The sequence below is a fragment of the Meriones unguiculatus genome, chromosome 11 (assembly GCF_030254825.1).
Source record: "Meriones unguiculatus strain TT.TT164.6M chromosome 11, Bangor_MerUng_6.1, whole genome shotgun sequence".
NCBI classification, from domain to species: domain Eukaryota; kingdom Metazoa; phylum Chordata; class Mammalia; order Rodentia; family Muridae; genus Meriones; species Meriones unguiculatus.
Genome location: NC_083359.1, coordinates 72,267,449 through 72,291,508, shown reverse-complemented (window position 1 = coordinate 72,291,508; position 24,060 = coordinate 72,267,449). Strand labels below are relative to the sequence as shown.

The 24,060-nt window shown below is 39.3% G+C and overlaps 1 protein-coding gene across 1 annotated transcript in view; it reads left to right on the top strand.

Moving 5' to 3' along the window:
- Positions 1 to 24,060, top strand: part of Hmcn1 (hemicentin 1) — a 450,870-nt gene that overhangs the window by 281,329 nt on the left and 145,481 nt on the right. The window contains exons 40-49 of the mRNA XM_060364433.1: positions 539 to 662; positions 3,517 to 3,692; positions 10,459 to 10,555; positions 11,739 to 11,861; positions 12,616 to 12,777; positions 15,135 to 15,416; positions 17,414 to 17,581; positions 20,048 to 20,161; positions 21,101 to 21,187; positions 23,711 to 23,902. Coding sequence (XP_060220416.1) covers positions 539 to 662; positions 3,517 to 3,692; positions 10,459 to 10,555; positions 11,739 to 11,861; positions 12,616 to 12,777; positions 15,135 to 15,416; positions 17,414 to 17,581; positions 20,048 to 20,161; positions 21,101 to 21,187; positions 23,711 to 23,902 — 1,525 coding nt within the window. The remainder of the gene's footprint in view (positions 1 to 538; positions 663 to 3,516; positions 3,693 to 10,458; positions 10,556 to 11,738; positions 11,862 to 12,615; positions 12,778 to 15,134; positions 15,417 to 17,413; positions 17,582 to 20,047; positions 20,162 to 21,100; positions 21,188 to 23,710; positions 23,903 to 24,060) is intronic.

The window sequence follows — 24,060 nt, the reverse complement described above, 5'->3', positions numbered from 1 at the left end:
CAGCATTTAACTGATAAATATACACTTTGCTTTAGACTTAATTCTATCGTACACTTAATAGATAACAGTATAGTGTGAACAGCACTTTAATATACATTAGGGAGCCACAATTCTGTATTATTTGTTTTATTGCAGTGTTCTGAAACTGAGCCAAAATATTTCTAACAAGTGCTTATGTCAAATATAAAGGTTAACTTATTTTGCCCAACACAGAATATAGTTCTGACAGTCTATTTTTTTTTAATTCAGTTGTTTATAGCTATGAAACACACAAAGTTCATGACAATATTAAAAGAAATCGGTAGATCTGTGGGATAATAAAACAATGAGTGTGGCTAAATTTTTTGGTTAATACCATTGCAATGTCTTACATATTTGACCCAAGAAAATTTTAGAAAATTACTACTTTTTATTTCCTCCTCTCTTTGGTATGTTTTGTCTTTGTCTCATTTATGAATACTTGTGGAAACGATAAAAAGAATACAGCAACTATTCTCATATTGGTTAATTAGTGTTGTTGTGCTGTTTTTACTGATAGGTTCTCTCTGGGGGTCGCATTTTAGCGCTGACCAGTGCACAGATGAGTGACACCGGAAGGTACACCTGTGTGGCAGTGAATGCTGCTGGGGAGAAACAAAGGGATATTGACCTCAGAGTGTATGGTGAGACAAACTGGCTGGCCGTATGCTGGAGTAGATATTAAGGGAAATTGTTGACAAGGAGAAATGGATAAAGTGATGACTTAGCTAAATTGGTTCAAAATCAAATTTTATTTCTGCTTTGTGTTCGAGTTTGATTTATCTCAACCCTTTTAAGTTCCAAAGGTATAGTGGCCAGGGAGTTGAGTCAGGGCATAAGAATACTTGTTTGAACATGAGAAGTTGGGCTTGACTCTCTGATACTGATGTAGAAAGCTTGGCATGGTCTTATGTGCCTATAACCCAAGTGTTGGAGGTTGGAAGGAGGTAGCTAGCTCCCAGAAGCTCACTGTCAAGCTAGGCTAGCCAACCAGAGCGCTTCAGGTTTAGTGAGAGCCCGTGCCTCCAGGGAGTAAGCAGAGAGTAATAGAGATGCCTCACATTCAGCTCTGGCTTCTGTGCTCATATACATAGACCCCAGACACATGTAGCAACACACACGGTTTATATGCATACACCCCAGACACATAGAACAACACACATGGCTTATATGCATATACCCCAGACACATATAATAACACACATGGCTTATATGCATATACCCCAGACACATATAACAGCACACATGGCACACATCCACAGAAATAAAATTTTATTAGTGTAGGGTATTTTATAAAGCATTCCAAAGAACATGACTATAGCTAGCAGCTCTACAATTAGGAAGACATAATTTAGCTATAGTGAATGTCTGTTGAAAAAGCTCTTTTTAAATGTATTTTAAATGTTGAAAAAGCTCTTTTTAAATGTATTCTTCTTTTACTTACAAGAGATATATTTTGTGATTAGTCCAATATCCTTGGTTTGGACTGAGGGCTGTTTGTGAAATATAGGTTAAGTTAGACATAAATTCAGATAAAATTCATGATCTTTTCCTTACTCATAATACAGGTCAATGGTCTAGAATGGGGTAGTATTTGATACCATCTCCCCGCCAGAACAAAGCTGGGGCTTCGCTGACTCAATTTATGGATGATATTTGTTGACCTACCATTTGGTATTCCTTGATGTCTAAAATAGTCAAAAAGAAATTATGCCCTTTCAAAATTCTACAAACAACCTAAGACACACATACACAGTTGTGATAATTTTCATCCAACAAAGCTAAACTTAATTCAAAATTTCATCAAGCTGTAGGACTGGCCATTCTACTTAGAGATTTCTGGGTCAAGGTTTATGAATATATCTGTTTTCATGGTACAATACTGTGCCATTAAAATTGCCTGTTTCGACACTTCATAGTATTCTTGATTTTTAACAGACTATCCATACATCCGTACCCCAGTTTGTCACCTATCAAAATCAGTCCCACTGTTTTCTGGTCCTCAGAGGTTGCTTAGCTCGCTGCCAGTTGACACCTAGGTTCTGCTCAGTGAGCAGGAATGTCACAGATTACGCTCAGACGCTCCCCAGCCTGCTCCATACCCTCTGCGTAGTATTTGATCCTTTATCCTTCATTCATTCCTGGATTGCTCAAGCCATGAACCCAGGAACAACACACAGATGTACTCCTTGTTCCACAAAGCTTTCCCTCTGAAGCAGACCTGGTAGCGTAGAGCCCTGACGGCTACCAACACAGCATGTTACTAGTTGATCTGCTACATTGATCATTACTTTACCACATGTGGGGTTATTGAGCCTGAAACAGCAACCCATAGACTGCAATAATATTTTTTACTGCTGTAATCTTATTTCTACCAAAGCATTTGGAAGGCCCTCGGGGACCCAACTGAATACAGACAGACTAGTTTTTCCTATGACCACAAAATCAAAACCAAACAAAAAACACAACAAAAACAACTATAAATATATTCCCGAGTGGTTAAGGAATTTAACAAGAATTGGCCAAGGGAATTCACCCTGTGATTTTTTTTTTTTCAGAGTAGCCCTTTTGAAGCAGTCCTGATTTTACTGTCATTTCTAAATGTAGATATATACAGGCCTGAATGAGTCCTTGATGGCCTATGGAACCTGTGTTTCGGGGGGTGGAAAAGGCAGTTTATTTTCAACATACTCAAGTGAAGGGAATTCTTTAAGCTTCTGTCTGAACATGTTTCAGCATCTGATAAGTCTGAAGGGCAGGGGATTCTAATTTTAATGTAATTAAAGTTTCAATAGATGTCCTCCCTCTATGTAATTATGAATATGTTTTACAGCTGGTCACTGATTCAGGCTCTCCTTTCTTGTGTCAGTTCCCCAACAGTCTTTCATGCCATAGAATGCTGGTACAGCAAAGAAGAGAACTCCAAGCCACCAGTCAGGAGACTCTCAGCTTTGCCACCAGCAACAGCAATTTGTGGAAACCCTTATCCATCACCTATTTTACATTTGCACATTATGAAGTGAGGGGCTAGACAGTCAGTCTCTACAGTCTCTTCTTTATACTTTGAAATATGTTGCTTGGAATGAATATGAAACTTATTTTTTGGCAAAAGATGTAGATAAATACTGAAATCGTATTTTAAATTCATTATTGTTTCCAAAATATTTCCTGGGTGATTTGCTGTTTTGAAAACCTTAAGAAGTTCCATCTAGTTCTCTGCAGTTCTCAGATGTAACTAGTGAGAACTTTGAGTTGCAAATGTTCTTTAAAATGAAAAAAATGAATGAGTAGAATCTTTGGCCCACATGAATGAGTTAATCAGTAATTTAACACTGACTCTGAATAAAGTGAAGCCCATAGTGTATACAAGAATGATTGTCCCCTTCTCTCTTATAAACAACATCGTTCTTCAGTGTGTATCTTGCTTGTTGATGATCAATGGACATCCGTAGTGTTCTGCCCTGTTTTATCATGAGGAAAATTTCATCTTTCACTTAGTTCCACCCAACATTATGGGAGAAGAACAGAATATCTCTGTCCTCATTAGCCAAGCTGTGGAGTTAATTTGTCAGAGCGATGCTGTTCCTGCACCTACTCTGATGTGGTTAAAGGATGGCCGCCCTCTGCTGAAGAGGCCAGGCCTCACTGTCTCTGAAAATGGAAGTGTGCTAAAGGTAAGGCTGCAGATTCAGCTCGTGTTCTAGCACATGGTTTCATCGCTACAGCTGTTAAACTTGTTGATCTTTTATAAATGTCCTAGTGTCATCTAATAAAATTCTGGGAACTCTTTATTTAATGGTGCTGGTGGTAGTTTTATATTTTATGCTTAATAGAATTTAAACATTTAGTCATCCATCCACACTTTAGCCAGAAGCCATCCAAAAAAAAAATCTTTAGAAAAATGTTTAAAAAGAAAAAAAAAAAAGAAATTCCTGACATGTAATCATTCATTCAATCGGCACAAACCCACTTCAGGTTTTTTGGGTAAGGCTGCAAAACTTAGGACACATATCTTCAAGATCTTGTAATGTTACATTAATCTATAAAGAGTTAAAGGTCACTTCATGCCAGATTTGCAGAACCACTGTAAATTTGAGTTGATGACCAAATGGTTGGTAGAGAGTTTTTGGAGAAGGATAGTAAAAGGCAAGGCTCTGCTTGCATGAAAATATATTGGGAGACAAACTAGTTTTATAGCCCAGAGAGGAACAGAAGTCCTGATTAAGAAAAACAAGTAAGTTAGATTGGAGGAGATAGAGAACTTCACAGAGTGAATGTTTAAAATCATATTGACAGAAAGCTCATCTAAGTGAAATCGAGCTGGCATTCGAAGAAGCCTAGGGAATTAAGCTAAAGGAACCCAAAGGTCTGAATGTTAATAACCCCAATGTGTGTTCATAAAATTCTGCTAATTATCCAACTGAGAAAATGAAAGAATAGCTAAGCAATACATCCAGTTGCTAAGAAGCATAGATTGCATTGGAACACAGGGAGCGTAGTTTGAAGCCCATGTTACTAACTACATATGGTTTCATGATTGAGAAGGATTGTTACTGACAACCAAGAATTCAGGATGGTAATGAGTGTATGCCTGTGGAAAAGGCAGCAAGGTAAAGAGATTTCCTAAAGAAAGAAGATAGAGGCACATGAGGAACAGGACAGCATGAAGATGTGTACTGAAGAAAGGGGTTGGGAAGTTCCCAGGAATCGTGGCACGGTAATAATGGAAATGGTAATAAAGAAGGGGAAAGTAAGGCTTATCAGTAACAAAACAAAGGTGGGTAAGGCACCTGAGATACATGTGCAAAAAGACAGGGGTGGGAAGTGGTACTGCTCATGCTCAAAGACAGAGTCTAGTGTTCTAGAAAGCACCTGGCAAAATCTGAAGGCTTAGATATTGCTCAACCACAGAGCGAGGCATTTATAAGAACATAAGTTTCAGTGGGTGTAGGTGTTCTTTTCTTTAAGCAATGGTGAACAGATCCTTAGATCCACTAATCTCTTCCACGAACCCATGCCAGACAACCTGGGATGTTCAAGTCCCATTGGCAGGAGTAGAGAGAATACCCATCTAGTGCAACATTCTACAGAACCCTACCCAAACTGCTTAGTTAAGACTGTCTTCAGAACATACCCAGAATTTTTCTCACACATAAAACAACTAAATAATGGAATTTTGCCTCTTTTGTTTTTATTTTTTATTTTTTGCTGAGTACACCAGGCCCTGCATTAAATGTTCATCCCTGTTCTCCCATGTACTAGCTTCCTCAGTCCAAAAAAAAATTATTTGGGCATATCATTTCAAAGGATTTCTGCCTATTATGACAGAGAGGATGGTAGATGGCCCTGGATGGAGTATCAGAGAAAAATGTGAAGGATCAGAGAAAAATGGAGCCAGCTGGGGCCAGGAATTGCCCTCAAGGCACGCTCACGGCAGGCTGCTATATCCAGAGACGCAGATGCACATCACAATGTAATGACTCCACAGATACCCATGCTGGCAATGGGAGCTGGCAAGAAAACTTTCAGAAAAGGAGCTTGGCAGAGAGAGAGAGAGAGAGAGAGAGAGAGAGAGAGAGAGAGAGAGAGAGAGAGATTCATGTCTGTTTTATAGTGCAAAGTTCATTTAGTCCAACTTCAAGAGTCCCCGATTTTAAATTCCAACATTGCTCAAAATCCAAATCCTGTCTCTTCTGAACATACTCTCTTGGCTTTAGAGCCTTCCAATATTTTTAAAGTGACATACTTCCAATTTATAATGCCAAGGAATAAGCAGCCTAATACTAAACGAGAAGAATGGAGGTCTAATTTTTTTAAAGTGACAAAATAAAAATAAAATTTAGCTGGGCATGTGGTTCACTTCTTTAGTCCCAGCACTCAGGGAGGCAGAGGCAGGCAGATTGCTGTGAGTTCAAGGCCAGACTTGTCTACAAATCGAGTCCAGGATTGCCAAGGCTACATAGAGGAACCCTGTCTTGAAAAACAAACAAACAACAATAACAACAAAAGAATAAAATTCAGCAGAAAAAAAGCAAAACAAACAAAATAAAAAGCCATTATTAATTCCTGTAGTTTCTTGTCAAATATCTGGGGTACATGGTTTCATGACATGAGCTCCAGTGAGCTTGGGAAACCCCACCCTGTGGCCTGGTCATTTGAAGCCTCTCCATTGGGCTAGATAAAATCATTGCCTGCAAGTTTTCTTGCTTTATCTTCCTGGCATATTCAATATCCTGTATCCATTGTAACATAAGCTTCATTCTTATAGCTTCATGCAGCACCCTGGAAAGATCCTTCCATGAGAAATCTGAGCTTGCTAAACATTGCTTGACCTTCGAGCCTTTTCTCAAAAACTTTGGTGCAAGCTTTCTTTATTCTACATCTCGTACACTGTGCATGCCTGCAAAACCAGAACCAAATGAATAATGCCAAGTTCTAGCAAGCAGTAGCCACCCCAACCTTGGACCGTGGATGCAGCAGCCTGGGTTGAACCTGGGAAGTGACTTCCCCAGGCAAATCTGTGAGAGTAGACACTAGCTTTTTGAAGGAAAGCTCTTTCAATGAGTTTATAGTTTCACACTCTGGAGCCTTTGATTATGGATTCTTGTCAATTTCTGAAGTGACCTCAAGGTACACCTTCTTTTACTCTGGTGCAAATTGCTTGGCTGGTTCTTAAAGGTACTAATATGTCCAACAATGATAGCTACTTTGTCCTCAGCTTTCTATGGGATTTAGCTTTGTTTCTGGCTACACTGCACATTTGCACATCTTTTTACAGTAGTTCTTGCTGTTAATTCTTACTGTAAACTGAACTAAAATTACCTCTAATTATCATACCACAGGTACCGGTGAGATGGCTCAGCAAAACACATGCCACCATCCCTGACAACCTGAGTTCATTCCCTGAACCCACTTGGTGGAAGGAGGACCCAACCCCCCATCAAGTTGGCCTCTTACCTACACACACACACACACACACACACACACACACACACATACACACACACAACCAATACTACCACCGCCAAGAACAACAAAGCAACAAAAAAAAATTGAAATATTTTAAATCATTCCACTGCCTGAATGCTCTGCTGTCTTGTCATTTCCTTTGCCAAGTTAATTAGTCCATTACTTTTGAATTCAGCTTCACTCAAATTGTCAAAATATAAGCAAGATGTAACCACATCTTTGCCAAAAGTAACACAAATAGCCTCTAGTGCAGTTCCCAGTAAAACAGTCGTTCTCACCTTGAATGGTGTAAGTGTGCTCTTTACTCTCTGCATTTCTCCTAGCACACTAGTCTTCCAAGATCCCACAGACTTGTCCATGACACTTATATTTGCAGCATTCAGGCCTGCCTAAAATCCCCAAGCCTTTCCATGGTTCTCATTCAATCCAGTTTCAAAGTCCTGAGACCCACACAGCCACATTTAGTCACAACAATGAGGGCTCACAAACTTCTCTGTTTGTGATTTACTGTGCTGCCATGACAGGGACCACAATACCTCATAGAAGCAGCCTACTGGAGGAAAAAGTTATTTAATCTGTGGCCTCGAAGGGCTTCAGTCTTCCTCATCTTAGTGAGGAAGGCGTGGCACTTGGCAGGAACCATCGATAGAGGTTGTTCATGTCAAGGTGCAAAAGCAGAGAGAGGGGAAGGAACCAGAGTCTGGATGTGACCTTCAATGCCTGCTCTTAGTGACCTACCAGCTTTGTCCCATCTCTTCAGGTGTCATAGCCTTTCTAAACACTGTCAGGAGTTGGAAAGCAACTAGTCATAATATAAGCAAACCCTTGGGGGGACACATAAAATTCAAACCGTAACATAGGGCCCATGCTTACCGATTTTATGTTCTAATAAAGAGTAGGTTTGCCAATGTTGTATCATTTTGGACCATGTACAGCTGAGAAATGACCTTGCATTTCCCCTATCTTTGAAATGAGAAGGTTTCAAGTATTTCTTTAGTGTTCCATCTAACTCAGATTTTGCATTAGTTAATTGGTATATTTTTTGGCTACGTACCTTGACTAAGCCAAATACTCCTACCAATCACAGAAATTGTAATCATTCTTCCTCTTTTAGGTTCCTTAGGGTCTTTTAATTGCAAGCTTATATACAAGCAACAATTCAGTGTGCAGTATCTCTAATCTCATGTTGTTATTTTTACCTTCTTATTGATTTACATTTATATGCTGTATATGCTCCCTGAAATATACACTCAAAAACTATGAAAAATCATATGGTACCTTGTATCTTTCCCTAATAATAAGATTTGTGTGGGGTTTGTAGAGATGGCTTGGTGGCTTAGAGCCATTATTGCTCCTCCAGAGGACAAGTAGGTTTAGATCTCAGGCATCCACATGGTTCCTCACAGCCAGCTGTAACTCCAGTTCCAGGGGATCTGAAACTCTCTTCTGGCCTCTGCGGATACCTAGCATACACGTGGTTCACATACACACATGGAGGCAAAGCATTCTTACATGTAAAATTTATATTATTGGCTGTGTAATACAAAGTTATGTTGAATAAGTTACTAGTCTGTGTTTCATTTACATGAAAGAAAATGTTTTACTGATGCTCAATTACCTACTAAGTGCTGAACATGGTTTAATCGGCAATGGAGGCTCTTGAATATAATTTTTTACTTGAAGAAGCTTACAGATCCAATATAAAGGAAACACGTGTAACAAACCAATCATAAGCATATTAACTTTCTTCCTGAATACTTAAGATCATACATTAAAATTTGAATGACTTTATCAGACATTATGATAACTATTTTTGCTAAATTTTATTTAGAAGATTTTTGTATTACTTAGCAACTGGTATAAAGTAGGCTAAAATAGAATGTGGCTATACAAATAGAGCCGCTGCGAACATGGTTGAGCAAATGTCCTTGTTGTACACTTGAGCATATTTTGGATATATGCCTAGGACTGGTGTAGCTGGATCTTGAGGTAGCACTGTTCCTAATTTTCTGAGAAAGTGCCAGATTGATTTCCAAAGTGGTTGTACAAGTTTACATTCCCAGCAGAAATGGAAGAGAGTTCCCCTTTCTCTACATCCTCGCCAGCATGTGTTATCATTAGAGTTTTGATCTTAGACATTTTGATGGGTGTAGGGTGAAATCTCAGGGGAGGGATGGATATAGAAATTGTGGTACATTTACACAATGGAATTAAAAACAAGGAAATCATGAAATTTGCAGGCAAATGGTGGGAACTAGAAAATATCATCCTGAGTGAGGTATCCCAGAAACAGAAAGACACACATGGTATATACTTACTTATAAGTAGATATTAGAAATATAATATAGGATAAACATACTAAAATCAGTACACCTAAAGAAGCTAATCAAGAAGGAGGACCCTGGGTAAGATGCTCAATACTCATTCGGAAGGGCAAATGGGATGGACATCAGAAGAGGGAGAAAACAGGAAACAGGACAGGCCTCCGAAAGACTCAGAAGGCCTCTGAAAGACTCAGAAGGCCTCTGAAAGACTACCCAGCAGGGTATTAAGGGAGATGCTGAGACTCAAAGCCAAACTTTGGGCAAAGTGCAGAGAATCTTATGAAAGAGGGGGGAGATGAGAGACCTTGGGGGTACAGAAGCTCTACAAGGAGAGCAACAGAACCAAAATATCTGGGCACAGGGGTCTTTCTGAGACTGATACTCCAACCAAGGACCATTCATGGAGACAATCTAGAACCCCTGCACAGATGTAGCCTATGGCAGCTCAGCGCCCAAGCAGGTGCCCTAGTAAGGGGATAAGGGGCTGTCTCTGACATGAACTCAGTGGCTGGTTCTTTGATCACCTCCTCCTGAGGAGAGAGTGTAGCAGTACCAGGCCACAGGGGAAGACAATGCAGCCAGTCCTGATGAGACCTGATAGGCTAGGGTCAGATGGAAGGGGAGGAGGACTTCCCCTATCAATTGATTGGGAGAGGGACCTGGGAGGAGAAGAGGACAAAAGGGTGAGATTGGAAGGGAAAGAGGGAGGAGGCTACAGCTGGGATACAAAATCAATAAATTGTAATTAATAAAAAATAAATTAATTTAAAAAATTAAATGAAATAGAATGTGGCATAGATGAATATTTTCAAATCTTGATAAATGTTGAATCTGAGTGGTAAGCACTCATTTTATGTTTTTCTCCATGTTTATTGTTTAGAATGTACAGAATTACATAAAAACAGATAACAGTGTGCATTGATATACAACCTCAATTTTTCAAGCTGAGCACAGTGGTTCGTGCCAGTAATTAATATGAGCACTGGAGAGGTTAAGACAGAAGAATTGATGTGAATTTTAGGTCCATTTGAATAATGCTATAGTGGGTTCCAGGCTACCCTTGGTACAGAGTGAGCATTTGTCTCAAAAAAAAGCAGGGGGTTGGAAGGGCTGGTTTCCAAGCATGGCTTTGATTGTTTGATTTCAGATTGATGATGCTCAGGTTCAAGACACTGGTCGTTACACCTGTGAAGCGACAAATGTCGCTGGAAAAACTGAGAAAAACTACAATGTTAACATCTGGGGTGAGTATTATGAGCATCTGTCAAACAAAGCAATCAGGCTAGGATTTGCTTTTATTTACTGTGTCAGTTTTAAAAATGGCATCCATCCATTCTGATGAGTCCATGGGAATGTTCAGTTCCCTGAGTATCAACTCAAGGAACTGTTTCAAAATGCACACTGATGGACAGAGACCCTGAGCCTAAACCTGTTAGTCATTGTGAGTCTGTGTGGCACGACTGCTCGCTCCTTCCTAACATAGCTGTGAGCTTTTAAAGCCAGGGCTTCTACCCTTGGGCTGTCTCTAGGCACTAGTGTCGGTTTGTCAAGTGAGAGTCAATTAAAAAGTCATGTTCCACATGGAAATTGTGTTCATGCCACGTGAGGCAGCAGTGGAGATTACCATGCTAATAAAGAAACTATTATCACTTGAAACTTTTAACCTTTGCTAGTAAGATAATGCACAATGCCTTGGCTGTGGCTATCTGATAATTCTTTTTAAATGTTCCCATTTCCAACATTTTAACCTTTATTTTAAATATTACTTTAAATATACTTGTGGAATAAAGTCTCATTTTTTAATTATGTGTTTAGAATTTTTTATCTAAGGAAATAATGAAATGAATTTCACATTTGAGTCACTTAGAAAATGACATTTTTAAAATAAAAAGATATGTAGAGAAAGTTTTCTCTTGATTCTGATGGAAAATTTAATTTTAAAAGCATACATGTATATGAAAATAACTTTTTAAAAACAATTATCATTTTAATAATCTTTGCAGTAAGCTATAATAAAAAATATTGCTCACTCTATAAAAAGAAGAATTTGTGTTTAAATGGTACAATTTGCCATATAGCAAATTTATATTTACTACATACGAATTATGCATCATCTATATCTATTCCTAGCTTTTTCCTTTCTGTTTCTCAAGTGAGAGAAATATTCCCATATCTCCCAGTTTTGATAAGGCATTTGGCTAAAAGTTATAAAGACTGAAAAGGTAGCTACAGATGGGAAATTAGGAAATCTAAATGTAAGAGCTTTTTTAGGTTGGATAGACATAAGGTGTTATATAGTTGTGACATTCAACCTTATGTGCTTTTCTCTTACATCATTTTTGTAGAAGCCCTTTTTACTATGTGGAAAGCATTAGGGAAACTCCATGACACAAAAGCTATAGAATCAATACGTTTCTTTTCTTTCAGTACCACCTAGTATTTATGGCTCTGATGAGCTTGTGCAACTTACAGCCATTGAAGGTAATCTTGTCACTCTGCTGTGTGAATCAAGTGGAATTCCACCCCCAAGTCTTACTTGGAAGAAGAAAGGTCAGTTTGCATCCCTAAAAGTTTTAAATGATAGACAGAGAGATAGACAGATAAATATAGATAGAGATGGATGGAGGAACTGATGATGCTGAAGATAGACAGACAGATAGATAGATAGATAGATGATAGATAGAATAAATGAATATCTTTTTGCTTGCTTAATGTGTAAATTGTTTAAAAAGCAATATCATAGGTGGGATTGGGAGGGAATGATGGAGGGGGCTACAGCTGAGATACAAAGTGAATAAACTGTAATTAATATAAAAAATTAAAACTGAAATAAAAAAGCAAAATCATTAACAATAACAGAAACCTTTCCAGAGGTTTACATCCTAAATACTACATATCAAAATTGCTTTGCATTAACTTTCATCGTGTGATCCATTGATACTATCTCAATGTGGATCATTTTCAGACTAGCTGTTTACTAGATTAATCTATTTTCTGCATTGTGTCCTTGACTTTTGTGTTATGAAACATCTACAATCATCAAGAGTCTACCATTCAAAAGATTGGGTTTGTTTTTTTGTTTTTGCTTTATAAATGTCCTTAAAATTATTTTCTAAAGTAAACATTTATGTATATTAGGATTAAAGTCTGTAGTTGAGTAGATTTTTATTAGCAAATCTTTATCACAGAGTTGTCTACCTTTTAGGTAATTAATTAACTGGTAATTAAATAAGTTCTTCTCTGGGCATGAATACAAAAGCTACATATTTCTGCTTCTAATCCTACCATCTGGGTTCTGTTGCAGGCTCCCTGGTGTTGGCTGACTCTGCAGGCCGAGTTCGCATTTTATCTGGAGGCAGACGGTTACAGATTTCCATTGTGGAGAAGTCGGATGCAGGGCTCTATACATGTGTAGCATCCAGTGTGGCTGGAGCTGCGAAGAAAGAGTACAGCTTGCAGGTGTACAGTAAGTTACTGACCTCCTCGAACTCTGGGCGCAAGATTTCTCTGTTCCCTTCCATTTCTCTTTAGAGCTGTAAGGTTCATTCACAGTAGTACAGCTCTACCTACCGTGTATTATACATCGTGCTGACATAACCAGAGAACAGTCACTTCCTTCAGACTATTCTTTATCCAGTAATACAGATGTTCGTCTCCATCATCCCACCAGTAATAGACACATCAAGTTGGTTGCAGTGTGCCAGGTGGGAAAATGTGTAGAAAGGGAAGACAGGGTATTATACTCTATAATTTTATTGCTGTGGGTGGCAATTTTTGTTGTTGTTGTGTTTGTTTTGATGGGTTCTCATATAGCCCAGGCTGGTCTCAAACTTGGTACATAGTTGAATGACCTTTAGTTTCTTGTCCTCCTACCTCCATTTCCTGAATTCTGGGATTACATTGTATGCTAGGCAAGTATTACACACCAACTAAGCCACAGCCCAAGCCTAGAGTATATTTTAAATACATCATTTTTTTTTATTTTAGAAGGATATGTAGATTATAACCTGTGCAACATTTTGGAGTTGATCAAGGTCGTGTGGCATTTGTGTGATAGAGCTCTCCTTAGACCACAGGTTTGCTGATACTAAAGAGTTATTTTAAAATAAGTTTCCTTATGATTTATTATCCGTAAGTGTTTTGATTTTATACCTGGTTTATGTGCCTATATCTCCAGAATCACATGAAGCTTTAGCAGGTGAAAAGAAATCACTCATGAAATAAGTTGAGACTCCCCAAGCTGCCATATCCATTGAGTATTAGGAACAGTTTTGCAAATCAGAGTTATAACTGATAAACTATATTAGTTATAACTATATTATTAAAAGTATTGTTATTAAATTATTATATTATTAAAAGTAATGAATACAGCATTCTCTTTCTCCTGGGTCAACCTTCTTTTAGGTATTAACCCACTCAGGAACAGAAAATAACTCTACCTTGCAATATGCTGATAATTTATTACATATTCATGTAGTCTGTTATTTTGAGTCCATTTATAATAGCTAATATATTGACATAATACTGTATTTGACTTGGGACTAGGGATGTAACTCATTTGCCTAACAGACACAAGGCCCTGGTTTTCAGCCCCCAACCATAAAATCTGGATGTGGTGGCATATTCCTGTTATCACAGTTCTTTAGAGACAGAATCAAGAGGATCAGAAACTCAAAGTGAAAACGTCTATTGGAAATCAATTTGGCACTTTCTCAGACAATTAGCAATAGTTCTACCTCAAGATCAGCTATACCACTCATAGGCATAAATCCAAAAGATGCTCAAGTACACAACAAGGACATTTACTCAACCATATTCATAGCAGCCTTATTTATAATAGCCAGAAACTGGAAACAACCCAGATGGCCCTTAACAGAGGAATGGATACAGAATTTGTGGTACATTTACACAATGGAATACTACTCGGCAATTAAAAACAGGGAAATCATGAAATTTGCAGGCAAATGGTGGAAACTAGAAAAGATCATCCTGAGTGAAGTATCTCAGAAGCAAAAAGACATACATGGTATATACTCACTTATAAGTTGATATTAGACATATAATATAGAATAAACAGACTAAAATCAGTACACCTAAAGAAGGCAAGCAAGGAGGACCCTGGGTAAAATGCTCAATCTTCATTCAGAAGGGCAAATGGGATGGACATCAGAAGAGGGAGAAAACAGGGACCAGGACAGGAGCCTATCACAGAGGGCCTCTGAAAGGCTCTACCATGCATGGAATCAAAACAGAGGCTGAGACTCATAGCCAAACTTTAGGCAGAGTGCAGGGAATCTTATGAAAGAAGGGAGAGAGAGAAAAATCTGGAGAGGACAGGAGCTCCACAAGGAGATAAAAAAATAATCTGGGCACAGGGGTCTTTTCTGAGCTGATACTCCAACCAAGGACCATTCATGGAGATAACCTAGAACCCCTGCACAGATGTAGCCCGTGGCAGCTCAGTGTTCAAGTAGGTTCTCTAGTAATGGGAATAGTGACTGTCTCTGACATGAACTCAGTGGCCTGCTCTTTGAGGGAGGAGCAGCCTTGCCAGGCCACAGAGGAAGAAAATACAGTCCTTATTAGACCTGATAGGCTAGGGTTGAAAGGAAGGGGAGGAGGACCACCCCTATCAGTGAACTTGGGGAGGAGCATGGGGGTAGAGGAGGGAGGAAGAATGAGATTGGGAGGGGACTAGGAAGGGGGCTACAGCTGGGATACAAAGTGGATAAACTGTAATTAATAAAAAGTTAATTAATTAAAAAAAAGAACTGAAGCAAAGATTTCCTGTGCTGTTTTCTCACTATCTTTTCCTCCCCAAAGTTCGACCATCTATAGCCAACAGTGGCAGCCACCGCCCAGAGATTATTGTCATCCGTGGGAAGAGTGTTTCCTTGGAATGTGAGGTGCAGGGTATTCCTCAGCCAACAGTGACCTGGATGAAAGATGGCCGCCCCTTGACCAAGGGGAAGGGAGTGGAAATACTGGATGAAGGTCGCATTCTTCGGCTGAAGAACGCTCATGTATCTGACACAGGCCGTTATGTGTGTGTTGCTGTGAATGTAGCAGGAATGACTGACAGAAGATATGACTTAAGTGTTCATGGTAAGTGGATCTGTTCACGGGATGATACAGTCGAGTATCCTGAGAGCATAAACCCTAGATCTAAACTCTTATATTAATATCCTGTCTGGTTGTTTTAATTCTTTGAGAATTTCATGCATATATATATGGTGAGATATGATCACTCCTTCTTCTTCTTTTTCTTCTTCTTCTTCTTCTTCTGCTGCTGCTGCTGCTGCTGATGATGATGATGATGATGATGATGATGATGATGAATTACTAAGTTCAAATAGGGCCATATGTGCGTATTGTGGGACCAGGAAGCACTGGAAAGCTTCTAGTGGCCACACTCTCCAAGAAGAATGATTCTTTCTTCCTCAGCAGCTATTAACTACCAATACCTCTTTAATAAGGCATAGGGCCTGGAGTTATCACCCTCATCTATACATGAATTTTGACTGGCTTGATCTTCTATCGATAGATCTTGTGCAAGTAGCCTCAGCTAGTGTGAGACCATGGGTGCAAGAAGGTGTTTTACAAAACCACCGTTTTCCACGTGTTTACCAGTTTTCCACGTGTTTCCTAGTCTCATCATTTATCCCTCAGTGCCTGACTTCATGTTACTTGCTGAGACAAATACATATTGAGGATGCGTATAGCAAAGTAGAAAAAAATTCAAGGCAAGCTCTCATTAGGTAATCGGCTGGCCCGGAACACCCTGTGTATTCCAGGCGGATGTCAATCAACCTGCTTTGCCTTACTAGTGTTGGGATTATAGCATGCACTACCACATCTGGCTAAATCCTTTAATTATACAATTTTCAAATTCAAGTGTTAAATTAAGACTACTTAACATTGATTGACTCAGACCCTTGTGTATGAGTTGTATTAAAGTCAGGATTAAGATTCTAATGAATAAATGACTAATTTGGAACAAGACTAGATATATGTATATTCAAAATCAACTATTTGTATGCATGCAATTTGCTGTATAATTTTTCAATGTACAGAACCAATAAGGAATTTTAATACACACATCTTACAGCTTGAATACCATTAATAAATGAATAACACTAGATCTGCTCGTGCATATTTATAATCTCAGAACTTTTGAGGCTATGTTTGAGGATTATGGGTTCAAATCCAGCCTAACTCCATAAAGAGTTCCAGACCAACATGATTTACAAAATGAAACTCAGTCTCATAACAAACAAAAAGGATATGAATGAAGCTTAGTGTTCATATCTTATGTTTGTGGCCAATGTATATGCCAAAGATGAAGGAAGGGAACATGATAAAAAGAATTAATATTATATGTGTTTTTGTTAAATTAATTTAATTTTTAAGACTATAACAATTTTTACAGAATACTATCTATAAGAATGTTGTGTCAGAAATAGTCCCTGTTCCCCTTATTAGAGAACCCATTTGGACACTGAGCTACCATGGGTTATATCCGAGCAGGCGTTCTAGGTTATTTCCATACATGGTCCTTGGTTGGAGAAGCAGTCTCATGAAAGACCCCTAGGCTAGGCCACAGAAGAGGACATTACAGCCAGTCCTGAGGAGACTTGATAAGCTAGGGTCAGATGGAGGGGGAGGAGGTCCTCCCCTGTCAGTGGTCTTGGAAAGGGACAGGCAGAAGACAAGGGAGAGAGAGTGGGATTGGGAGGGAATGAGGGAGGGGGCTATGGCTGGGATACAAAGTAAATAACCTGTGATTAATATAAAAAATTAAAAAAATGCAGCTAATAATAAAAAAGAATGTTGTGAATCTATATTATAAATCTGTCACAAACCAGAACTAACTCAGAAACTAGTTCACCATTGCTGGAATGTCAATGCCAAATTGATGGAAACTGGAAAGCAGTGACATACGTTTTTATTTTCAGAGATAGCATTGGTATGCTTCCTTGTTTTGATTATTATTAACCATAAAATGGAAGGCTCCTGCTGGAAACTCACTGTTGAGGATTAGTGTTTTGTAGTTATCGGCTACCTTACTGTCTATTTCCAGTCACTTTGGTTTTGTCTTTCAGCCCCTCCAAGCATCATAGGGAACCTTGGTGTCCCTGAGAATGTCAGTGTGGTGGAAAAGAGCTCTGTATCCCTGACTTGTGAAGCCTCCGGCATCCCCTTGCCGTCCATAACCTGGCTTAAAGATGGCTGGCCTGTGAGCCTCAGCAGTTCTGTGAAGATTCTCTCAGGTATTCACAGTATGCACAGGACAGCCTGACCATCGGGTTACCTTCATGTGAACTTGTCTCTCTTCTCATTTTTCATTTTCATTGTTGATGTTGTTTCGTTTGTCTTTCTGATCTAGGTGCTTATTATGATGCCCACTCATCATATCACACAAACATTTAAAATATAAAAAGCTCTATTAAAAAGGAAATGGCATCATCTTATTAGCATTATATAGCATTCTCCTGTACTAAACATGTCAGCTGATGTGTGATGAGTGTGCTGAGACCGTATCTGTAGTCCAGCTTCTGATAAGTTTGTAGGAAAACCTGGCTATCTTATCCTCCATGGGTCAGCGTAAGCCTGGAGAAAGGGTTTTTGACGCATGTCACAGGAAGTCTACAATTGGCCTATTTTGATAGTGGCTGTCACATAGACTAAAAGGACAATCTTTTTCCTTTGAGAAAGTTACTCAGCTGGGTTAACCTTGGCAGCATCTGTGTCCTCTGGCTTTTAGTAAACTGAGGTGACCTTATATCACATTAAGCTATTAACACAGTGCTTGCTAAAGGATCCCGTAGTCAAGCCGCATCTTGGGAAACTCCCTGCACCCTTCCTGCATTCCATGATGATGCTTTTCATTTCACAGGAATCTATCTCTGTGTCCTTACACAATGGGGAGTAGTGGCAACGATTTCATTATAGTCCGGCTAACAAAAGCCTGAGCACATTGTCTTATTGTCTTAAAATTATCTTCATTTTTTTAAAAAAAAATATAGTTTCAGGTATGCAAAGTTTGAATTTATTAAAAGCGATAACATCAAAGATCGCAGAAATGAGAACAGCATGGCAGAGTGCGGACGCCTGGCTTCTTACACATTTACAGGAGTGGTGTTTAGGTTCTGCTTAGTTTTGTTTTGATTGACCAGCAGCTGGAGACCCCGAGCAAAGCACGGTAGACGTATTTCACCTTGTGGCTGCCGAGGGACTTGTTCAGCTTCACAATCTGGATGTGCTTTGTGGGATGCAGAAATGAGAAGCAGATGAATGACATGTGACTCGCTCACTGAGGCTCTGCCGCACACTTCTGTGTCATGAAGACTAATCCTCACGAGGCCTATCTGCAAGCAGGACCTGGGTGATGGCCCCACCATTGTCATAGAGTCATCTGCCAAGGACAGATAACTGTCAGAAAGATCCAGTAGGAATGAGGAATGTCTTCATATAAGTCTAAATGGCTGTCATACTTTTTTCAGGCTTTCACAAGATTTAGTGAGTGGATCAGGAAGCAAAAAGAGGGTCCAGCAAAGAGGCTTGTGGACCCACGAGTGACTTGTAAGGTTGTATCACTTTACCATCACTCATCTAGAACCATAATGCAGTCTCACTAATCTGAGTTTGCAAAGAGCATGTGAATCCTTTCGAAATTGACATTATTTAAAAAAACAACAACAACAAAAACTGTTTATGTTATTTACCTCAGTTCTTCTGGGAAAAACAAAATTCCATTCAGGAAATCAACTTTGATTTGTTCAAATGAGGTATTAGGGAATTGCCGGTGTTGCTGGTCAGGCAATCACAATGTCAACTGATATATAAACTGAAAAACTGAAAACAGATGGTAGCTCCCCAACTAGATCCAGGTGCTATTTAAGTGAGAATTTTATGTGCGTCCCTTAGAATTTTTAGTACAAATTCAAGCGACTAAGCAAAATATATGCCTGCTTAATAATTATTTAGAAATCTGAGTAATGTTTTTTTGGCCCTGAGATTTTTCATAAATCATTTAGCATTCTCTACTTTCACTATATCCATTGCTTTTCAAAAGATTTTGCTTTGTCTTATTTGCTGACCTTTGTCCTTAAAGGAAATTCCTGCCAAATTCCATTTTTTAGCATGTATCACTCTATGTGTATTCCCTCTTCAAGCAAAACAAATTCTAAGTATGGAAAGAAGCCAAGGCAGCAATGTGCCCTGCCTGAGGTGACCCCTGTCACCCTAACATTAATGACTCTGGGATTTCCAAGAAGCTGACCTGATAGCTGCTAGTCAGTCCCTCTTCACAGTCCCCCCCCCTTGGGTGACTTGGATGTCACCCAAGTCTGGGTCACCCACCAGTTTAGTCCTCTTGCCAGCATTCCTTTTTTATCATTCAGCCTCATTTTGTTGTGGTCTTTTCCCACTTGTGAGAGCACCAATCAGATAGCGAGCCTGTTTTACAGCACCCTCCTTCACCTGCAGAAAACACTAAATTACTTAGCACAACATCCAAGGGCACACAAAAGCCGGCCAAACTTTATCCAGCACTGTCTCCTGCCATTTCCCACACCTATTCCGCTGTAGATAATTCTGCCAGCCCTACCTTCCACCTCTATTGCTCCATACTTAACAACAGCAATACCTCCCCTTCTCTGCGGAATTCCATTCCTCACTTGATGTCACCCAGAACAGTATTTATCTTTAAGTCATCTGGTGTTTTGCTTTTCCAGGAGGCAGGATGCTGCGGTTGATGCAGTCCAGACCAGAAGATGCTGGCCAGTACACTTGTGTTGTAAGGAATGCAGCTGGTGACGACAGGAAAGTGTTTGGACTTTCAGTATTAGGTACTTGTGCGCGTTACAGTATATAAGGGGAAAGTCCAACTGGACTCAGTGCATTCTGGACACAGAGTTAAATGTATTCACAGCTGGAATTTATACCTATGTGGTCTTTGGCCCCTGGACTATGATTCTTGGCAAGGTTTCAGCATTACAGTCATTTGGAGGAAATGAGTCCGATTCGACTGCAAAACTGCCTTGTGCCAGTTCACAACTGTTCAGCTATGTTCTAAGATACTGTGAGATTCAAGTGAGAGACCTTACTCATTAATTAGTGGATACATTTTTAGCTTAATTTGCGTTGCTGTAACTTAGGGTAGAATGTACCTTAGGGTAGGAAGCAACTTAGAAGAGAAAGGATGTATTTTAAGCCACAGTTTGAGGTCACAGTTCATCACTATGGGGAAGTCAAGGTGGCAGAAACAAGGAATCATTTACGTGCAGCCCAAGCAGAGACTGAATGCCTGTTTGCATAGGCGCAGCTGGTTTTCACCTCTCACTGAGTCCAGGAGTCCAACCCAGGTTCTAGAGCCATCCAGAGAGAGTGGGTCCTCCGACCTCAATTAACATATTTAAGACAATCATGTTAATTGCCTCCACAAACAGCACCCCAGGCCAGCCTAATACAGTTTTTCTTTGCAACTCCATTTCACAGGATTAGAGATAGTGTCAAATTAACAAATAAATGTAACCATCACACCTTTTTTTATATGTATGATTTAATTTAAAATTTATGAATGAAATTTAAATTAAAATTTCATTCATTAAAACTGGATTTGTAACAATTTTATTGTACAGATGGAAACTAGAATTGTTAAAAAAAAAACAAAACACAATACTTTGACATTCTAATGACTAAATAATGAATGAGATTTGCTTAAAGTTTAGGCAGTTATACTGATAGAGCTGTAACTTATTTTTCCTGTGTTTTGGGGTTTATTCTAGTTCCTCCTCATATTGTGGGTGAAAATACATTGGAAGATGTAAAGATTAAAGAGAAACAAAGTGTTACATTGACGTGTGAAGCGACAGGTAAGGAGTCAATTCTTGTGAGTCCCAACTTGCTACACAGGATGATCATCACTGATTCCAGAATGTGTGTCTGTGGGGTATGTCTTAACCACCTGGGGAAAGTGTAGCCTCCATAATAGGTATTCGGAATGGAATCATGGTACCCCCTCTCCTGCCCCTCAGAAAAGGGAAAACACACACACACACACACACACACACACACACCAGCACATCCAGTCACATCAGGAATGAGTGCTTCCTCTTTCACAGTGCCTAGCAAGGCAGCCACAACAGGGTGATGTGATCGAAAGGCATGCAAGAGAGACCATGTCAGAGACAGCCCCTGATCCATTTTCTGGGGAACCCAAATGGAGGCTAAGCTGCCCATTGGGTATATATATATATGTATGTATGTATGTATAAAGAGTCTACTCTAGTCCATGCATGGTCCTTGGTTGGTGCTTCAATGTCCACAAGGCCCTCTGGGCCCAGGTTAGTTGGTACTGTTGATCTTCTTGTGGAGCTCCTCTCCCCTCCCAGTTGACTCTTCTACAAGGCTCTTGGAGAGAGAGGAGTAAGCATGGGCGGGGCCATCTTTTAGACAAGCTGGAGACCTGCAACAGGGTGAGCTGCCGGGAAGTTACAGGGGTGACTCTAGCTGAAACCCTGGGTGGCATGGACCGCAGAGACTGGAAAGGCCACCCCCTAACCAGACAGGACTCCTGGTGGAGAGAGGGGAACACCAAACCACCTACAAAACCTTCCATCCAGAATTTACCCTGCCTTCAGGATATGCAGGGATGAGATAACAAGGGAAAGTGCAGCCATGCCTGGCCCAGCCTCAGACCCACTCCATGGGAGCAAGCCAACACTATTGACGATGACGCACTACTGTGTTTGCAGAAGGGAGCCTAGCATGGCTGTCCTCTGTGAGGCTCCACCCAGCAAAGAATAGAAACAGAAACTGAGACTCACAGCCAAGCATCTGGCAGAATTTAGGGAGCATTTACTTTTCTTGTTTTCTTACATCGTACTTTAAAGAAGTAGGTAGAAATTTTGCTTAATGTTGAGGAATGAGCAAGAACAACACCACAATCACCTTGTTTACATGTTTACATGTTGAAAAGAGACTAGAAACTATGGAAAAGAAAGATCCAAAAACCAATATTACAATCTTTAACCAAGCGCATTATTTGTTGCATGAAATCAAAATAAAAAGATTTGTGTAAAAGAGCAAGAAAAGGTACAGGGGAGTTTTGGAGGGAGGAAGGGGGAAATGGTGTGATTATGTTATAATTTCAAAAATAAGACAAAACTTTGACAATAAGTTTCAAGCCCCTCTCATTTTTTTATTCTAGATAAATTCTATTACAGTTTTAGGTAAATAATGAGAGTAGCTTAGAACATTTTCTGGGAAAAAAATAGAGTTTTAAGAAAGATTTGATGAGTTTCTTCACTGTTTATATGCCTTGTGAAAGTAATAAATCGAAATAAGGAAATTCTTTAAGAAAAACAGCTAAGGAGAGTGCTGCACATGCCAGTCACCTTTTCTTTACTGAAGCAATCAGGGTAATTAACTAATGCCATAGAGAGAACAGCATGAAAAAATAAAAAAGATGTCTCTTTTTCCTCTTTCCCTCCCTTCCTCCCTCTTTCCAGCTTTGCATAAACTTTATAATATTCTCTGTTTAAGCTGTCTCGTTTTAATAGTCCATTCTAGCCTTCTTTGTCAACATGACTTGCTTTTGTAGTTTTTAAATTATGAAAAGTCATCTGGATAATTTTAGATAATATTTAACACATATGTCCATTTAGAACTTTCTGAAGTGTTCCCTATTGGCTACAAATATCAAATAAATAATTATTTTAATTATATCTCTAAACTCTTGGTAAGAATCCCAAGATAACACAAAATGTTGGTTGAAATAACTGCCTTACTTTTCTCCTGTTTTTTCTCAAAAGAATAAAAAGGGTTTTAGTATGAATAGAAAAGAATTCATAACATTTTCCATAATGGTATGTGCTCCAGTCTCTTAAAGTAGTATACTATGAAAATACTTAATCGTTGGAAACTAAAGCACCTTTGTGTTTAAACACAGGTCCAGTCTTTAGAATCACTTACAGGTAAAAGCTCGCCTACATTTGCAATGACTTCTTTCTGTCTTTTTCATCATAGTGTAATCACTCTACATTTAAAAAGATTTATTTATGACACTATTTCAGAAAGAATAGCCATGTCATTGTTTTAAAAGTGGGATATGGCTGGAGAGATGGCTCAGAGGCTAAGAGCACTGTCTGTTCTTCCAAAGTTCCTGAGTTCAACCCCCAGCAACCACGTGGTGGCTTATAACCATCTATAATGAGATTTGGTGCCCTCTTCTTGCCTGCAGGCACAAATGCAGACAAAAAATGCATCTTAAAAAAAAACAGAAAGAAAGGGGGGAAAAAGTAGGATATGGAAAAAAAAGCAAATAAGTGAAAATGCCTTCTTTGGATGTTTGCCATGTGTAGATATGTGATATTGGAGTGGCTTTTTCTTAACAGGGAATCCTGTGCCACAGATCACATGGCACAAAGATGGACAGCTTCTCCAAGAAGATGAAGTCCACCACCTGATTTCTAATGGCCGCTTTCTTCAGATCACCAATGCTCAGGTGTCACACACAGGACGATACACATGTTTGGCCTCTAATACAGCTGGCGACAAAAGCAAAAGTTTCAGTCTCAATGTGTTTGGTAGGTATGAACTTCATTTCAAATCCTGAACTATCAGTTCTCTCTCTCTCAGTTTCTGTCACAGAATTTCATCACATGGAGGATACCAGCACTCATGTATGTAGGCTGGTTTGTATTTCATGTTTTCATTGCTATGGAATAAATTATCTTCCAGGTAT